The sequence below is a fragment of the Eublepharis macularius genome, chromosome 11 (genome assembly GCF_028583425.1).
Source record: "Eublepharis macularius isolate TG4126 chromosome 11, MPM_Emac_v1.0, whole genome shotgun sequence".
NCBI classification, from domain to species: Eukaryota; Metazoa; Chordata; class Lepidosauria; order Squamata; family Eublepharidae; genus Eublepharis; species Eublepharis macularius.
In genome coordinates, this window is record NC_072800.1 from 68,605,889 (window position 1) to 68,622,826 (window position 16,938).

Below are 16,938 nucleotides of genomic sequence, written 5' to 3' on the forward strand. Positions count from 1 at the left end.
TTGATAAACAGGCGCCTAAGCCGGCGTTTCAGGGCTTGCTGCTGAGCCCCACAGCTGCGCTCCTCGGGAGCAAGCGCGTGTCGGATCGCGGCCTGGAGTCCCGTTGCGGGGGCAGCCAATGGCTGCGCGTGTCTGTAGCTGTCAAGGGACCCGCTTAAGACTCGCCAGGCCCTTCGGGACGGAAACGCGGCTGTTCAAAATGAAAGCCGAGCTCTGAGCCGCACATGCGCATTGCAGGACGGAGGCGACGGTGTGTGTGTGGGGGGGGGGCGGTGCGTGGGTGGCTCTTGCAGGATCGCGTTTCCCCCAGATTTTAACGCTGTTTCAACTCAGTGCCCGCCCTGGGAGCGGAACTGCTGGGGCAGGGTTTGGCCTCGGTTCTTTCCAGTCCTCCGAACTTGCTTGCAAATCCTGTGCATGTGAGTGCAGTTTAAGGTTGCTACGAATGCCGGTGCGGGCCGCTCGTCTCGCTTCTAGCAGCTCTGCCGACTTCTCTGGAGGCGCTGCGAGCCCTGCTACGCGCCGTCGCCCGCCGCGGCTCTAAAGGCGCCTGCAGCTTGTGCATGGCCCGGCCCGGCGCACGCCTATCCGTCGCAACGGGCCGCGGCAGGCTTGCTCGGGCCCAGGAGCCTCGGGCCCAGTTCGGACCTCCCCTCCCCCTCCGGAGGGCGGCTCAGCGGATCGGGGCCCTCCGGGGCTCGGCTTCTCCGCCGAGATCCGGGCTTCGCCGGAGGCCGCCAGCCACCCGGGGCCTGCGCTTCGCTGCCTGGCAACTCTGCCAGGAAGAGGCCGAGCTGAGCCCGCTGCCCCCTCGGGCCTGCGGAGGCAGACTCGGGCGGCCTCGGCTGCAGCGTACGCACGAGAGTCTAGCTCTTCCCGGCTGCAAAAGCCGCGCGCAATAGGGCGTCCCCTGGGCGGGAGGCCGACCCCCCTCCCGTTCCCCCGCTGTCAGCCAGTTCCGCGCAGTCTTGTGCGGAGTCCGCGACTGGCCACGAGAGGCGAGGAGCTCTGCGGAGGACTGCGCGGCGAGTTCTGCTGCTGCAGCGGCGGGGGTTCAAGGGCTGCTCGGGCGCTGCCTGGAAGGCAGAAAGAAGCAGCCTCGCCCCCCCCCCCCGTGCTTCCGTGGCTCTTGCCCGCTCCGAGCTTCCACCCCAGATTCCAAGGCCTGCGCCGCCGCCCGCGGTTCTTCTCCTCCCCAGTCCCCTGCCTTGAGCCTAAGGAGCAGCCGCCGCTTTCTGGAGTGCAGCGAGGGGCTCCGGCGGCAACAGGCAGAAGGAAAAGACTCATTTGCTTTTTAAACGTTCGTTCCGCTGCAGCCCTTGACCTCCTGGGAACCGGCGCCGAATAAGAAGCGCTGCGGTGGCTTCTCTCCAGGGAGGGGTCCAGAGTCAGTGGCGGAGCAGCTGCAGGAGCCCCCGCCCCCGTTCAATCCCGGCATCTCCAGCTAAAAGAATTAAGAGATGCGGAAGGCCTCTCTCTGCCTGAGTCCCTGCAGCCCCGCTGCAAGTTAGAGCAGCAGATAATAAGCCGTATGGGCCGAGGGTCTGTTTCATCGCTCCACCCCAGGCCGCAGCGGTTAGGTTGGCGATGGCCCTTTCCCCTTGTTGAGAGGTCGCAGAGGAGAAGATTAATGTTCTAAGGCAGCACTCCCACTTCACTTGGTGGCACTTACATCTGGGTGAACTGAACACGCACAGGATTGGGCTACTTGGGACAGGATGCTTTCAGTTCAGTTTAGAGATTCTGGGGCGATGTGCAGAATAATAGCAGGGAGGCAAAGGTCTTCAAATGGGTTCTCAAAGATCAGTGTGAGCCTCAGTGATAGTCCTGGGCAGAGACAAGGGGATGTGGGGGGTCAACGTCAGACTAGAAGGCCCGGGACTAAATCCTCCATCTCTCCTTAAATTTGCAGAGGCCAGTCACCCTCTTTCAGCCTAACCTACCTCACAGGGTTGCTGTGAATAAAGTATAGAAGGGTATAGAGGAAAGAAGAGAGAACAATGCACTCAGATGAATGGGTTCCAGGTTCTAATCCCACGCCATGGACTATCCCGGTAGCTTTATATGACCTCCTGTCAGCATTAGCTCTTCTGTCAGAACTAAGAGAAGACGAGTAAACGGGGTTGCAGCCAGGCTATATCTCAGCCCAAAAGCGAATTAAAAGATTCAATGGAGTGCTGCGCAAACCTAACTAGGATCTGTGCTGTCTGTGAAAAATTTCCTAACAGGTGAAGCAGGAGTGACCTTTATGGGCGTGACATGAAAGAGCGCACATCTGGGCTAGCCACCGGCTAACTCCCTTTTCTTCCATGTCAAGAACTGGGATCAAAATGGCTTGATAGCCGGCGTGTGAAATTTCATTTCTCCGGAGGATGGAAAGTCATTCATAGAGTATTATTATTTTTAAAATGTTATTAGCTAAAGATGCCAAGAGAGAGTGGAAGGAGAATTGCAAGAACATTTGGCGGCTCTCCGACTGCGGGAAACCCATTAGACTGGCACGGGAAGGGGCTAATCCAGGTTGCTTCAGTGTCCCTGGACTTGCCTTCAGTCCTGCCTGTAGATCAGTCCAACATGAACCAGTCCAAAGCGTATGTCAGTGTCTCTATAGAGACAGTCACTGGCTGAGCTGGCTTAGAAGCATCAAGTATACCGAGTACAGGCAGACAGAAGTGCACCTTGAATCGGAGGAAGGTTTGGAGATGGGGATGGAGGAAATAACCCAACAGGGAAAGCAAATTCGATGCTAGTTGTTTGTTTTAAAGCCAACTGAGCTGCAAAATTGTCTTTCTAATCTATCAGCAAAGCAAAAATGCTTCGGTTTAACCCGTCTGTGACTCGCACCCGTTCACACGCCCTAGTCCCTTGGATCTCAGAGGCACTTTATACGCCCCCCCCCCCTCCCGTGAACTATTATGGCACTTTCAGGAACTTGCGGCATAACTGGTCGCTGGAGAGTTTCAGACGTGCCTCCTATGATCTTGGGCCAGCTCCCTGCCTCAAATACCTTTCAAGGAGAACAGCAACTTGCTTTTCTGCAGAATTGCGGACAATATTTACGAGGGCGGCATCCTTTGTAAATCTGGGGTGCGATCCTCGAACGCCTGAAGGAAAACTAAGGAACAGGAGGCGAGGCTCTTTGAGCTGCAGAGGTTGTGTCGGGCTTTTTCTTCCGGGTGGAGGAGAGAAGGAATAGCCGCGCTCCCTGGATGCCCTGGAAAGTTCGTTCAGTCACTCCAGGGTCTTAAGTGCGAGTGCCCTGCTTCGCGTTTGTCTGTGTTTGCGGGGAGAACTGCATTTCTTCAACTCTGTACTGGATTTCTGCTAGTTTCCAACCTTTGCAAATTCGCATTCATATACCACATTACAGTGCTTGTTGAAATATCTTTGAAATTGACTGTACCGATACACCCTCTGCAATCCGCCTTGAGTCTCAGCGAGAAAGGCAGCCTATAAATAAATAAAATATTCAAAGTTCCACTGAAACCAGCAAGATTTGCTTGGTAGAGTTAAGAATAGATCGCTTCGCTCAAGCACAGTCTCCATTAATGTGACCCATTTGGGTCGCCATTGCTTTCAAGGCTGCAAGTAGAACAGCAGGATTTGAGTCTAGGGGTCTCTTAGCAACAAGATTTTCAGGGTACCTGAGGGGTGCCCTTGGGCTCAAATCCTGCTGTTCTACTGCACACCCACACGGTTGCCTCCCTAAAACTACGAGTGCAAGCCTCACTCCGCCGTCAGCTTCTGTTTTTTAAAAAGTCCCCTGGGGTCTTCTGGCTTTCCTCCCAGGCGAAGAGGCTTCCTCCCGAAAAACCCAAGCGCAGTTCTGGAAGTGAAGCGGCCTGGAGCGGCTTCTGCGCGTCCGCGTTTGAAAGAGGCCGTGCGCCGGGGCGCCTCGCCGGAGGGGCCCCCGCAGGCCGGCCGCCCCTCTCTGATGTCACAATGGGACGGAGGCGGCCGCCTCTCCCCCGCCCTGGCGCGGCGCCCGCTTCCGTTTGGTTGCCTGGGAGAAGCAGACGCACGCCGAGGGAGCCGACGGCAGCGGCCCGCCCGGCCCGGCGAGAGGGAGACGCGCCGCCCGGAGCTGCTGGGGCTCTGAGCGGGAGCGACCAGCGGCCCAGCGAGGCACAGCGGCCCCGGCCCCGGCCCAGCCCCCGAGCCTGGAGGCTCCCTAGAGGGCGCGGTCCGCCATGAGCCAGAGGCAGGTCTTGCAAGGTAGGGAGGAGGCAGCCCCGGAGAGCCCTCGGTGAGGGACGGCCCGGCCCGGCCTCCCCTCCAGAAACGGCCTCTCTGGCCCCAGGGAAGCTGCGACCCCCCCCCCCCAAGCCGTCGGTGGGTTTTGCCACGGGTTCGTGTGAACTGCCACGTTAGGAAGCCGAGTAGGGGGAACCAGACCAGGTCCTTTCAGTTCACTTGTAATGGGGTTGGTGGTTAAGTGGGTGAGCTGCAATCAGCACTCTGCTAGTTCGAATCCTACAACCGCCGTGAGCGCCGCAGGTGGCCCCGAGTAAACCACGCCTCTCAGCCCCAGCTCGCCAGTTATGTTGTGGGGGATGATAATAACACTGATTTTTTCACCCCTCTGAGTGGGGCAGTTATTGTTATTATTTCGGAATTTGAATTTCTTAAGGTCAGCGCTTTGGGTAGTGCAAAACGGCTCTGGATGTGTTGGACGCCACAATATGCTGGATGGAGCAGGGAAGGGCTCCTAAGCCTTTCTTCTTAACATGAAGAGCAAGATTTGGGTCCAGTGGCACCTTAAAGACCAACAAGATTTCCAGAGTATGAGCTTTTGAGAGTCCAAGGTCCCTTCTTCAGAATGGAGAACTCTGAACTCTTATATCTCAGTCAGAAAACGGAAGAAGCGCATAAGGAATAGAAGGGCTCAAGAACCTCCATTGCTACTTGGATCTGATGAAAGGAGCTTGACTCTTGAAAGTTCATACCTTGGAAATCTAGTTGGTCTTTAAGGTGCTACTGGACCCGGATCTTGCTCTTCTACAGCAGACCAACACAGCTCCCCACCTGAAACTTTCTTTTACATTTCTAAATAGCTTTGCTGGTTGTGGGTATACCATTCTGATCAGGGAGAAGTGGTGGTAGTGGTTTATTCCTTCCTCAAGCACTGCTTTCCCAACCTCAGATCCCCCTTCCTCCATTTATACCGTTGGAGATCAGACTCTGTTTATCAATCCAAATCCACTTGTGGGAAATCCATGCCCACATTTTATGAAAGACTTGTCTAACTTGGTGCTCTTGAGGATGCTTTCCTGGATCTGAAAAGATTTGTGGGGAGTATCCCCTTGAAAATGACTCAACTCTACTTCTTCCTCCCTTTGCAGTCTTTGAACAGTATCAAAGAGCCAGGACACAGTTTGTGCAAACCGTGGCGGAGCTGGCTACTAGGCCACAAAACATTGAAACCCTCCAGAATGCAGGTACAATAGTTGTAATAAAACAATGGGTACTTCTGTCTTTGAGTTCTCTTGCCATGGATATGAGCAGTTTGGTACTTTGAACTCCCTAGTCTTTTGCAATAGGGCCCAGGAAAATGATCAGGTAAGGCATATGGTTCAAGTACAAAATCATCTGGTATATTTACTCTCTATAGCAAGTATTTTATAGAGCCACACATGGCACCAAGGGGACTCTCAACATGTGTGACTATTTACAGGGTATTTGAAATAACTGAAGCCAGAACAAGGAGGGGAGGGTGGTATTTCCCTACTGAATGTTAAGTTTTTCTCCTCCCTCCTTGAGGAATGGCTGCTGGAAGTGGGAAATGTGGTGCATCCATGAAATAGAAACATAAATTCAATGGAGTTTTCTTCTGATTTTAATCAAGGCTGTTTTAATACTGAAACTGTATAGCAGAGAAATAAATATGTCTACCTTTGTGGGAGGGTCCCACATTCAAACAGCAATGTAACAATATATGAATTTAAGTATTATCAGTGAAACAGAAGGAAAGATACTCAATGTAGTTTAAATTTTATAAATCCAGAAAAGCAGTAGCTATATCAGTAAAAGAATACAGTGATGAGCAATTGATGTTGTCAGTTAGAGACTTTCTGTTTTCGTTTAATCCTTCATTTTATAATAACTTTAAACTACTACTATAATCCTTTACCCAGTTATTAAAAGTTACTGAAATGATGATTTATTTGGGATGGTGGTTTTATTTTATCCCAATTTTACCAGTTTCTTAAAATGTTTATCTTATTCAGGGTATCTATAGTATCTCTTTCATTGATTGATCAATGGTGGCCTGATTTGTATGTAAGGGCTATATGTATGGAAATAACTTTTGATTCCTCTTCTTGATTAACTTTGAAACTGTTTTCTGATTTTAAGCCTTATTCTCACCAAGAACACGGAGGTTATAAGCTTGTTTCTGGACCCTACCATTTTAGGTATTCATTACTGTTCTTCCCTATAATAATAAGAGTAAGATTTGGGTCCAGTAACACCTAAGAGACCAACTAGATTTCCAGGGTATGAACTTTTGAGAGTCAAAGTTCCTAGGACAATGCATTTCCAAGGAGCTCTGACTCTCAAAAGCTCATATCCTGGAAATCTAGTTGGTTTCAGGTGCTACTGGACCCAAATCTTACTCTACTACTACAGACCAACACAGCTATCCACCTGAAACTATGATAATAACACTCCCTGCAGTAGAAAACTAAGACTGAATTCCTGCCTACCTCTTAAAGCACTTATCAGTCACTTTCCTGCATACATGTGAAAATCAAGTAGTATTAAATCAGTGGTGTCAAGTTTCTAAATTCTTCTGAAGGCCATGCTGGAAAGATGATAATAAAATTTTAGCCTTCATGCATTTTACTGTCTGTGTCTGTCATCCCTCTCACAGTGCAATCCTAAGCAGAGTTACTCCAGTCTGAGTCCATTGATTTCAGTGGAATTAGACTGGAGTAACTCTGTTTAAGATTGCGCTGTAAATGTAAGAAAGCAGTTTAGGGCTCAGATATTCGTTTTCTATATATAAGTATTTTTCAGGGAGGTGCACTCCATGTGAACATCAGTGTGCTCTGAAGTGTAGCAATTCAGGCACATGTTTAAGTACCTCAGCTGATGTTTAGAAAACCTGGCTTTTATTTGCTTCCAGCATCTTCAGCTTTCAGTGGTGCAATTTTAAAGATAACCATGGTTTGGTTCACCGCCAGTCCTGTTCCATTGCTTTTGATGGCAGATGTTTAAATTATATGCTTAACTCTTTCATTAAACTGAGTGAGTTTTTAATGTTGCTGGATTTTTGCCCTTACCAATTTCACATACTCAACCCACATCTCTGAAAGTATTGGTTTGACTCAGGTTAGTTATGGCCTGTAAGATATATATGATGGCTTTAAAATGTCCCACAGCTGTTAGGAATCACTTATAAACAAATGTGAATTATAAACATTTTGACTATTAAAATTCTGAAGAGATTATTGTTAAGGTTTCCGAAAGAAAGTTTTTCAGTTTTCTGTTTTTAAAAAGTTTCCTTTCAAAACAGAATCGCTGCCCCAATTCTTCGTCTTCTGCTTTATGCTTTAGGCGCTTGCCTAGGAAAACTTGTGTCACAGGAAATGTGTAAATCTCTGAAATGCCACAAGACTCTTAGTTGTGCTTACTAATCTAAGCTGAATTTGCTTCCAAGTAAATTGTTCCAGAAGCTGGTTGTCATCACACATCACAAAAGCTCCAGCCGTTAGACAGTGCTCCTGTGTAAGTCTCTGTGAATCAATGGAAGTCAGGTAAAACCTCCTGAACAGCTTGCATGTATTTTTCATAGGATGACTTCCTGATGGCTTTACCTCAGAGGTTTAAAAGCATTTCAAGAATCCCACAAGCCTGAAGAATTATCGTTTTGAAATGGAAGAATCCTAGTCACCTATTATAATAGAAGAACTCAATAAAACACAATTAAATTGAAAGTACTTTTAGTAAAGACATTTCATTTTTGTCTCTGCCATTTGGGATTCTTATATAATTTATTTAGAGATACAAAGGCATAAGAACAAGACTTAAATTAACTAGAGACTATAGACAGTAGGCACAGCCTCATTCAGCTTGATCTTTTTTACACCATTAAGCTTAGGAAAATACTGAAGATGGCATTGTTTCTCTTCAATACTAGTCAGGCTTATCTTTTCAAACAAGTATGGGGTTCCAAAGGACCCTGGAAATAATTAAACGCTTTCCAAATCTGTAGGCTAGTCTTAAATGGTTATTCTTAAAAGATGGTTATGAGCCATAGCACCAAGTAGAATCTATAGCTTGTTGCTGCCTTGCAGGGGAAAAAAGGCTGTATTGTGTTTGTTCTTTATGGCGTTTGTTTTTAATTACATAACGAGACATATTTAAATATGAGGCTATAAATGTTTCTCTTCAGCTAAACATTTTAATTTGTATTTTAACCTCGTTAGGTATTGTGGCCTTAAAGTGAGACTGGCTATTTGCCTCAGGAGTGGCCTGTCATAATTCAGCTTAATATTGCAATATAATTTAACATGATTAAACTTGGGGGAATTTTTTAAATAGAAAACTGGTTATGGTACTAGTCTTAAACAGTTTAGTCACTGAAATCCTTCTCATTAGATGCTAGAAAACCTAACTGTACTGTGTTTTAACTCTGTTTTAAATTGTTGTTTTTTTGATGTATTTGTGTTCTTTATATTTTACTTTGTAAGGTACCTTGACCACTTTTGGGGGAAAGATAGCTAATAAATGCTTTAAATAAATTTTTAAAAATGACAGGGGAAAATGTGGCAAAACCCTCTCTACTCTCGTTAAATCTCAGAATATCGCTCTTTTGTGAGACTTCTACTTGTGACCCACTGAGCTAAGTGTAGCTCACAACACTGTCTTTTGGATTACTAGGGTGCTTAATAAATCTTTTTATTTGTTGCAGGCTGTAGCCACAAATCTATAGGCTTGCCTAGCTCCAGCAGGATATAGCACATAGCTGGTGAATTCAGTTTGACTTAGTAGGTCACAGGTTGTAGCATTTAAGACCTGGGCTATCCCTTTAAACAAGGGTGTTTGGCACATTCAAGAAACAGAAACTAATCAAAATAGGAAGTGGCTTTCACTTACTTCAAAAGATCAACCTGATCTTACATAGGTCTGAGCAAAAATACGCCGTCCACAAATATTGCACTCATTTTAGAAGCAGGAGAAGATGGTTTGATTAACAGCAGTAAAGCCAGTTAATGAATTAAATAACTTTTTTGGTGTTAATACCCATCATAAAACCATAAAGCATTTTTTTCAAATTCTTCTTTTGAAACCTCTTCTTTGAAAAGGCCTTAGAAAGGAATCATAAAAAACATGTCTTCAAACAAGATCTTTCTTTGGCTGAGCAGTGGTCAATCTAGATTTATTTATTTACTCCATTTATATCTCACTTTTCTCCCCAGTGGGGACCCAAAGTGGCTTACACCGTTCTCCCCTTCTCCATTTCATCCTTTACAACAACTCTGTAAGATAAGGTTAGGCTGAGAGAGCACGGTTAAGCCAAGGTCACCCAGCAAGCTTCCATGGCAGAGTGGGGATTTGAATCTGGGTCTCTCAAATTATAGTCTGACACTCTACCCACTGCTCTACATTGGCTAGATTTCTTTCCTGCATATATTACCTCCCTTTCTTCCATATAACTTAAGGCAGTGAGTGTACCATCCCAGGCACTGACAGGACCCAGGCCTACTTAGCTCAACTAAGGTTGTTTTATGATGTGCCTGCAGACCATCTGCTGGGCTTTTGTAGTGCAGTGGTGTTGGCTATGGAATACGCATCTCTTCCACACATGGTTTGTTGTAGTGCCACTAATCTTTTTCTTAAGCTCAAAGTTGACCTACAAAGAAATGGAAAATGTCACAACAAATTTCTTCCATTGTGATTATTCTGGAAAACCTTGGGACTTAAGTACTGTCTGAATCTTATTTCTGATCTTCTGGCTATAATTAGTTGGTTCAATAACAATATTTTGTCTAGAAGTTCTTAACTGAGAAACTGATGGCAGCTAATTATTTCCAAAGAAAAATATAATACAGTTTGAGATACAGTTGTGCAGCAGACTGCAGACAAATCTGTTACGCTGCCTTTTCCGGCTTCTTCTTTTTTTAAAGGCTGGGACACAATTATCTACATAGCACTAAAAGAAAAAGGGGGAAAAGACCAGGAATTAGTTCCTTCGGCCAAGAAACTGTATTGTTTTCTAAGTAAACAATGATTTCAGTTTCTAAAAAGACACCAGACATAACCCAGCGTACACATTCTATGCTGAATTGTGGCCATAGCTTTGTAGAGCCTAATCCTTACCATGTTTGCTCAGAAATGTCTGGTATTTTGTTGAGGCCTACTTCCAAGAAAGTCTGCTTAAGAGTCCAACCTTATTCTGAAAGCTGTTGAGTTCCTTTACGTTTGGTTTCTCTTCACTTCAAAGGGAAATGGACTGAAGGTTTTTACAGTTCACTAAATAGGGCCTTTACCACTGTTACAATTTTTAAATATATATATATATATACAATTTTTATATATATAAAAGAGAGTGAGTGAGTGAGTACTATAATAAAATCTCTTTAAGGTGCCATAAATTGCCCCTCTTTGTTTTTAAGGGAAATGGACTGAAGGTTTTTACAGTTCACCAAATAGGGCCTTTACCATTGTTACAATTTTTAAAATATATATATACAATTTTTATATATATAAAAGAGAGTGAGTGAGTGAGTACTATAATAAAATCTCTTTAAGGTGCCATAAATTGCCCCTCTTTGTTTTTACATTAATGCTGTGGTCTTTGTAAGCACATTTACATGAGGGAGCCCTAATAAAATCATGGGATTTTGAGAAATTTGCTTAGGAGAAGGGCTGCAAAAATAATGACGTATCAGGATCAAGTTGTACTCTCACTGATGATAGATAGCACTTGTGGTTTTTTATTTTTTTAAATTCAACTTCATGCAAAATACATGTAAAAATAAGACAATAGTGGCAGGTCTACACACAGGCATCTATAAAAAGTTTCCAAATGTCTAAAAATAAGTCCATATGCAGTTGTCATCTATTTGCCATATGTTCAAGTACTGCTGATAAGGTTGTAAGGTCCTTAATCCACTGAATTAGAGGAGGTGAACATTTGTTTCTCCAACATTGTAATATGAGTCTTCTAGCTACAGTAAGGGCCCCTAGGGCCCATTTTCATTGACCAGTGCTTAGACTCCAAGAGACAGGCAAATAGTTTATAAATACATAAACATCTTAAAAAATCAATGACTATTCTAATACAAAATTAATAAGAGTAATATAACTTCCTCCCCCAAAGCTGAAATAACTTGAGACACCGAAAGGATGTGTCCAGAAAGTAACATTGCTCACAGATAGACACTGCACTTACTCCTTTACTAAAAAGGTACAGAAGTCCAATATACCCGGAACACATTTTTTTTGCCGAATAAGCACAGGTTAAGAGCCATAGAGGCAACAGACAAAGTGTTTAAGGCCATATCTCTCTGCTTTAGCAAAACTGGGTGTTCTAGGTCCTTATTCATTCCTGAGGCACTGCTTATCATATTTGTTAACTGATATCAAATATTTATAAACAACTATTGTAGGTTTTGTTTTCTACATTAATTGAACAAGATTTTCCAGAAGCAGGGATGATTCTTAAATTCTCAATGCTGCAGAACTGTATTTAGATACCAACAGTTGTAAATATTGCCATCCAGTAAAAACTGACAGATCATATCTAGACCAAGCTTAGAAAATGACAAAAAAACTCATTGTCAAAGCCGATCAATTGATCCAGAGTAAAAAAAAAAATCCCCCGAACTGTCAGAGGCTTCCGTAAAAAATATTTCCACTCAGTTTTTAGATTTGGATTGGCCCGTAATGTTAATTTAGCATGTGAAAATGGGTCAAATTGATACGATGTTATATGCCATACTTCTTTAATTGCTCCATTGCAACTAAATCCAGTACAATTAGGATGGAGTCCTACAGCTGTATTTTCATGCTGTGTTTTTGTTCTGTTCTGTGTTTTTCTGTTCTGCTGTGTTTTTGTTCTGTTTTTCTGCTGTACCTATTGAGGTTCATAGCTTGTGCATGTGATGACAGGACTTGGCCCAAAATATTTCTGTTTTTAAGAAGTGAAGGTCCTGATTCCTTATGAATGAACCATTTGGGGCTTTTCTCAATTTCTGTTGGAACACTGTCCCTGATTTCAAGCAACCCATTTGGCAATCTTGTTGAATGTGTAATTTCTTGTATTACCCTTCCACATTACAACGGGGTCTACTTGAGAAAGGATTATAAAATGTCTATCTATCCTATGCTCATCCAAGGAGCTCAGAATGAGAATAGCATTTTGGCATTTAAATATGTGTGATGCATTTTAAAAACCGTTAGTAGTGTTTGTGTTTAGAATTCTACCCACCTACAGGGCCCTCTGATGATCACAGAAAGGCAGGCGTATCATCCTTTAAATGGTCTGCTCTGGGTTTTTTTTTTTGCATAGTTTTATGCTGCTTGGGATTTTTTAATGGCTTGTGTTTTATACTGTGGTTTTTAATTGTAAGCTGCCTCAAGGAGGACAATGAAGAGGTGGCACAGAAATGTCCTACAATGATCTCCGTGAATTTTTTTAATATTACAAAGCATTAAATATAAATATTTGCATTTCATATAAACAGATATATTTTAACTGCAGTGGTTTTGGTAATATTAGGAGCAATTTGAAATCTGTGCTTCAAGGCAGAAGTTTCCAGATCTGCCTCTCATTTCCACTGCATGTTTTCCCACCTTCTTTCTAAGCTGAGAGCAGCACTTTATTTTCACAAGAAGATTTGGGTACAGTAGCACCTTAGAAACCAACAAATCTGAGGCAGGCTGAGAGAGTCACTAACCCAAGGTCACCCAGTAAACTTTATAGCTAAGCTGGGGTCTGAATCCAGGTTTCTCCCACACCAAGTTCAGCATGCGAAGCATTTTGTCACACAAGGTGCTCAGCAGTAGCAATGTTCAAACTTCCACTCTTAACTATTTGAAGTGAAGGAGACAATAGTATGATATTAAGGTCTAATTATTTCCAGTTGTGCATCTATGCTTCTGATAGTGTGACCTACTGTCAGTTAGACACTGCTGAACTGGACTATTGCATTTAGAATTGCCAAGGACATTCAAAGACTTCAAACAAATAGAGGTTTTAAAAACTTTATCTACTTACCACTTGGACGTAAATCTTGGCCTGGGAAGTTTAAGCTGCAATTCTGGGGGCGCCAACAGAGGGGTAAATATCACAGAACTCAATGGAACTTACTAATGAGTGATAAGGATACTGATACATTATTTTCAGTGTTCAAAGCACATATCTTGTCTTACTTGGAATACCAGCCACCCGGAGAAAATAAATATCCCTTTAATAGAAGCTTAATAGGATGTTATTTACCATGTGATATTTACCTCCATGCTGTGAAAAGATTTGCCTGCTTGTTTCTACACACTAAGCCTCTTCTAAAGGGACAGGATTGTTTTCTCCAGGCCTGTTGGCAATCCTATATCCTGTAGTCGCTAATGTAGACAGATGGGAAGACTAAAGCATGTCAATAGGTGAGATCTGAACTGGAACTCCCACAGCATGGCTCCTTCTCCTGGCTACTCCACTAACTCAGTACTTTGTAAGCATGTATACAAACAGTCTTCCAGTCGCACCAGGAGCATGTGAGACAAAATTGGTTTAACTCCTATGACTTCTGTTGCATTTGGTGGTTTATGCAGTAAGTTAGCATCGTCCTTAATTCCCATCAGTTCTAAATTCTACAGCAATTTCCATTTGTAGAAGCAGTAAGCTTCTAAGTAAGTATGCTTTGACAGGTTCAATCCCACATTAAATAACAGAAGCACCACTGAGGCTACAACATGACTTTGTCGCCTGCACTCCTGGTGGAATTTTGGGGCAAATACTCCCTATACTGATGCTATACAGTACAACTGTGTGGTATGATCTCTAATTTATTAAAGCCCACTTTACAGCCAAAACTTTACATCAATAAAATCCAGTACAAACATCTAGAACATACTAGTCCTGTTCGTCTTCCAATGAACCCAGGATGATGGATTCCCTCTTACCTAGTTTATCCTCACAGCAACCCTATGAAGTAGGTTGGGCTGTGAAAGGAGTGGCTCAAGGTCACCTAGTAAGCTTCCTGGTATAATAGGAATTAAAACCCTGGTCCCCTCAGATCCAAATCCAATACTCTACTACAGGGGCCCCCAGTGTGGTGCTCATGGGCATCAAGGTGCCAACTGATACCTTTCTTGGTCTAGCCAAGCGTTTTTAGAAAGTGGGTGGGGCTTTTGTCCAGCAAGTCTTCTGATTGGCCACTGGAGATTTGACTGGCTGTGCAGATTTTTTTAAAGTATTGCTTTGGCAGCAGCTGCCACCATGGCACAATAATCTTCATTGTGTGACTGAAGGTAAGCTGCGTCCACCATTTTGTGACTGGCTCCATGGCAACCATTTTGTGGCTGCACCTACCACGTGTCAGAATTTTAAAGGTGGCCACAGGCTCAAAAAGGTTGGGGATCCCTGCTCTACCACGTTGGCTCTAAAACAGCAATTGCAATATAATAAAAATGTATTCAGGAAGCGAATTTTTGATGTGGTCTCAGTCCGGCCTACTTACTACTCTTTTTCTCTGGGTCTCAGTAGCGGCCATTGGCATTTGCTGTGAGGTGTTCTCTGCTGGAGTTACTGTCAGATGGTTTGCATATATTCTATTCTGAGTTGTGCTGCATGTGCAGTTGTGTTCTCTGCTACATTTCTTGGGATGTTAATACTGGATCCTGCTGTGTGGGTTTGTTTACTCTCGTACTAACAGTTGGCAGTTGTGATAACAGATATATGGTACAAAAAACATAACTGAGTTTAAAAATAGAACAGCCTCCTGTTACTGCACACAGGCAGAGCTCTGCACTTTCCCAGAAGAAGGAGGGCTCACACAGGTCTCTTTGTGGGATTTGGGATTCCATGTGAAAGCAGGAAGAGGAAGGGTAAAGCCTGGTAGGAGGATATTCTCTTTCTGTGGATTTCTGGCTCACACATTTTTAGAAATTTGGGTAGGCAACAATATTCAAACCAAATTGAAAATAGTAAATAAAATAGTATGCCGAAATAAAATTCCAGATTTAAACTCATCCCATACTCTCTTTGCCCTAGCAGTTAAGCGACAGGCCAAATAACAAATAACTAAAGCTTGCCACATTTTCAGAAGAGGAGACAATCTGGGCTTGGGCTTTGGCATCTCTCCAAGGGAATGAAGGCAGCCACGAAGTTCGTCTGTCTTTGAAATAATAATAATAATAATAAGCATTTAAGTGGTGCCTCTCGAATGTTCAAAGCACTTCACATATATTATTTCAGTGTGGCCTTTGTAGTATAGACTTCAGATGTTATGGTTACAATAGCACCGTTGGCTGTTCTTAAGACTGATGGAATAGCACGTTTGTCTGCTTAAGTGGGAGAGGTTCCTCCCCTTTCCACCTTTTTCTTCATTCTTTTGTAGGACTGTCATAGTCAAGGGTATAATACAAGTCCAAAGGAGGAGAGATGGGACACCTTGTGCACCAAATCCCCTTTTTTGAGTCTTTCAGATCTCAGCACCAGTTCTCATGAAAAGAAATTGAGGAAGTCTCATTCCTGATGGCTTGGCCCAAAGCTTTCACTCTCTCCCTGGCAGTACAAAGTCTCTGATCCACCAGTTGTGGTCTCATCCTTTAGGAATATGCTGAGAAACTGGAGCTTTTTCTAGGTCCTGCATCTTGTTAAAAATCTGTCATTCTTGATTATTGGGTGTACAACTCTTTCAAACACTGAGAAACAAAGCTTTTTAGTCTGCATGATTCTCATGTTCAGAGCAAAATTAAAACAAAGTTGTACATGTCTACAGTGATCACATTCTGACTGTCTGGTATTCTGTAAGTGTAGGGGGTTTGGAGCAGAGATCACATCTCTAGAATTGTGAGTAGTTTGGCCTTGCTTAGAAGAAGCTTGGTTCTGCAAACCCTCCAGAGACAAAGGAGTGAAGGGAAATGCATGCAGCGAGAGAGCACAGAATAGCCAGACAGTATGTGAGCCAGAGGTCAGAGGGAGGCATAAAATTTGGAGATGAGCAGTTTTTCCTACCACCACTTGTCGAACATAAAGTGCGTCCTGAGCAATAGCCATTCACATATATGGCTTCCTTCACAGACCCATCTATACCTTTTGGTGCGAATGGATTGCAGGTATACAATGCATAGGGAGCTAAGCAACATGCATGCGTCCTCGTAGTATATAGCATTCCCACGGTTCATGTCCATCACATACGGAGCCTGCTGTTGGGGGTCTCTATAAACCATCAGAATCCTCACCCCTAAAAATTTGTGAGACCAATTCAGGGTACTTGCTTGCCATAGGATTGCCAATACTTGAAGGAAGGTACCCCAGTTCTTTACTTTGTGGCTGTGAAAAGTTCAGTGGATGTGCATTTGATCTTCAGAGATCAGTTCCCTGGGAGAAAATGGCAGCTTCAGAGAGAGGGCTCTATGGCATCACACCAGTGCTGAGCTCCTATCACAGAGCTGCATTGGAAAAAAAAGAAGTCTCACTTGCCCATTTCCCCCCAGTGAGCCATGCAGCTGGTCGAGGCATCTGAATAACTTTCAAGGCAGCAGTTCCATCCTGTGGTGAGGCAGCTTAATGCCCTCTCTGGTGCAGGATGCTGCCCTCTTTAGGAGCACCTTGACTACAACAGCCTTTCTTTCCTTGAATGCTCTTCTGAGCTATATGACTCTGGGCTAACAAAAGACTGCAGATGCTCTGGGCTCTGAACTCACGCCTAATGTTCAGACATATGGAGTGTGTGCGTGGGGGAACATTTCCTCAGATGAAAATGTAGC

At 44.2% G+C, this 16,938-nt stretch overlaps 1 protein-coding gene across 2 annotated transcripts in view; it reads left to right on the top strand.

Annotated features, from left to right (window-relative positions):
• The first annotated feature begins 367 nt into the window (after positions 1 to 367).
• SPAG6 (sperm associated antigen 6) overlaps positions 368 to 16,938 on the top strand; it is a 67,370-nt gene continuing 50,799 nt past the window's right edge. The window contains exons 1-2 of one of the 2 annotated variants that reach the window (XM_054992147.1): positions 368 to 419; positions 5,343 to 5,438. Coding sequence is in view for 1 of the 2 variants with exons in the window: in XM_054992146.1 (XP_054848121.1) it covers positions 4,191 to 4,215; positions 5,343 to 5,438 (121 nt within the window). In the remaining variant the exon portion in view is untranslated. Of the gene's footprint in view, positions 420 to 4,032; positions 4,216 to 5,342; positions 5,439 to 16,938 lie in introns of those variants that run through there. The other variant, XM_054992146.1, reaches the window with a different exon arrangement.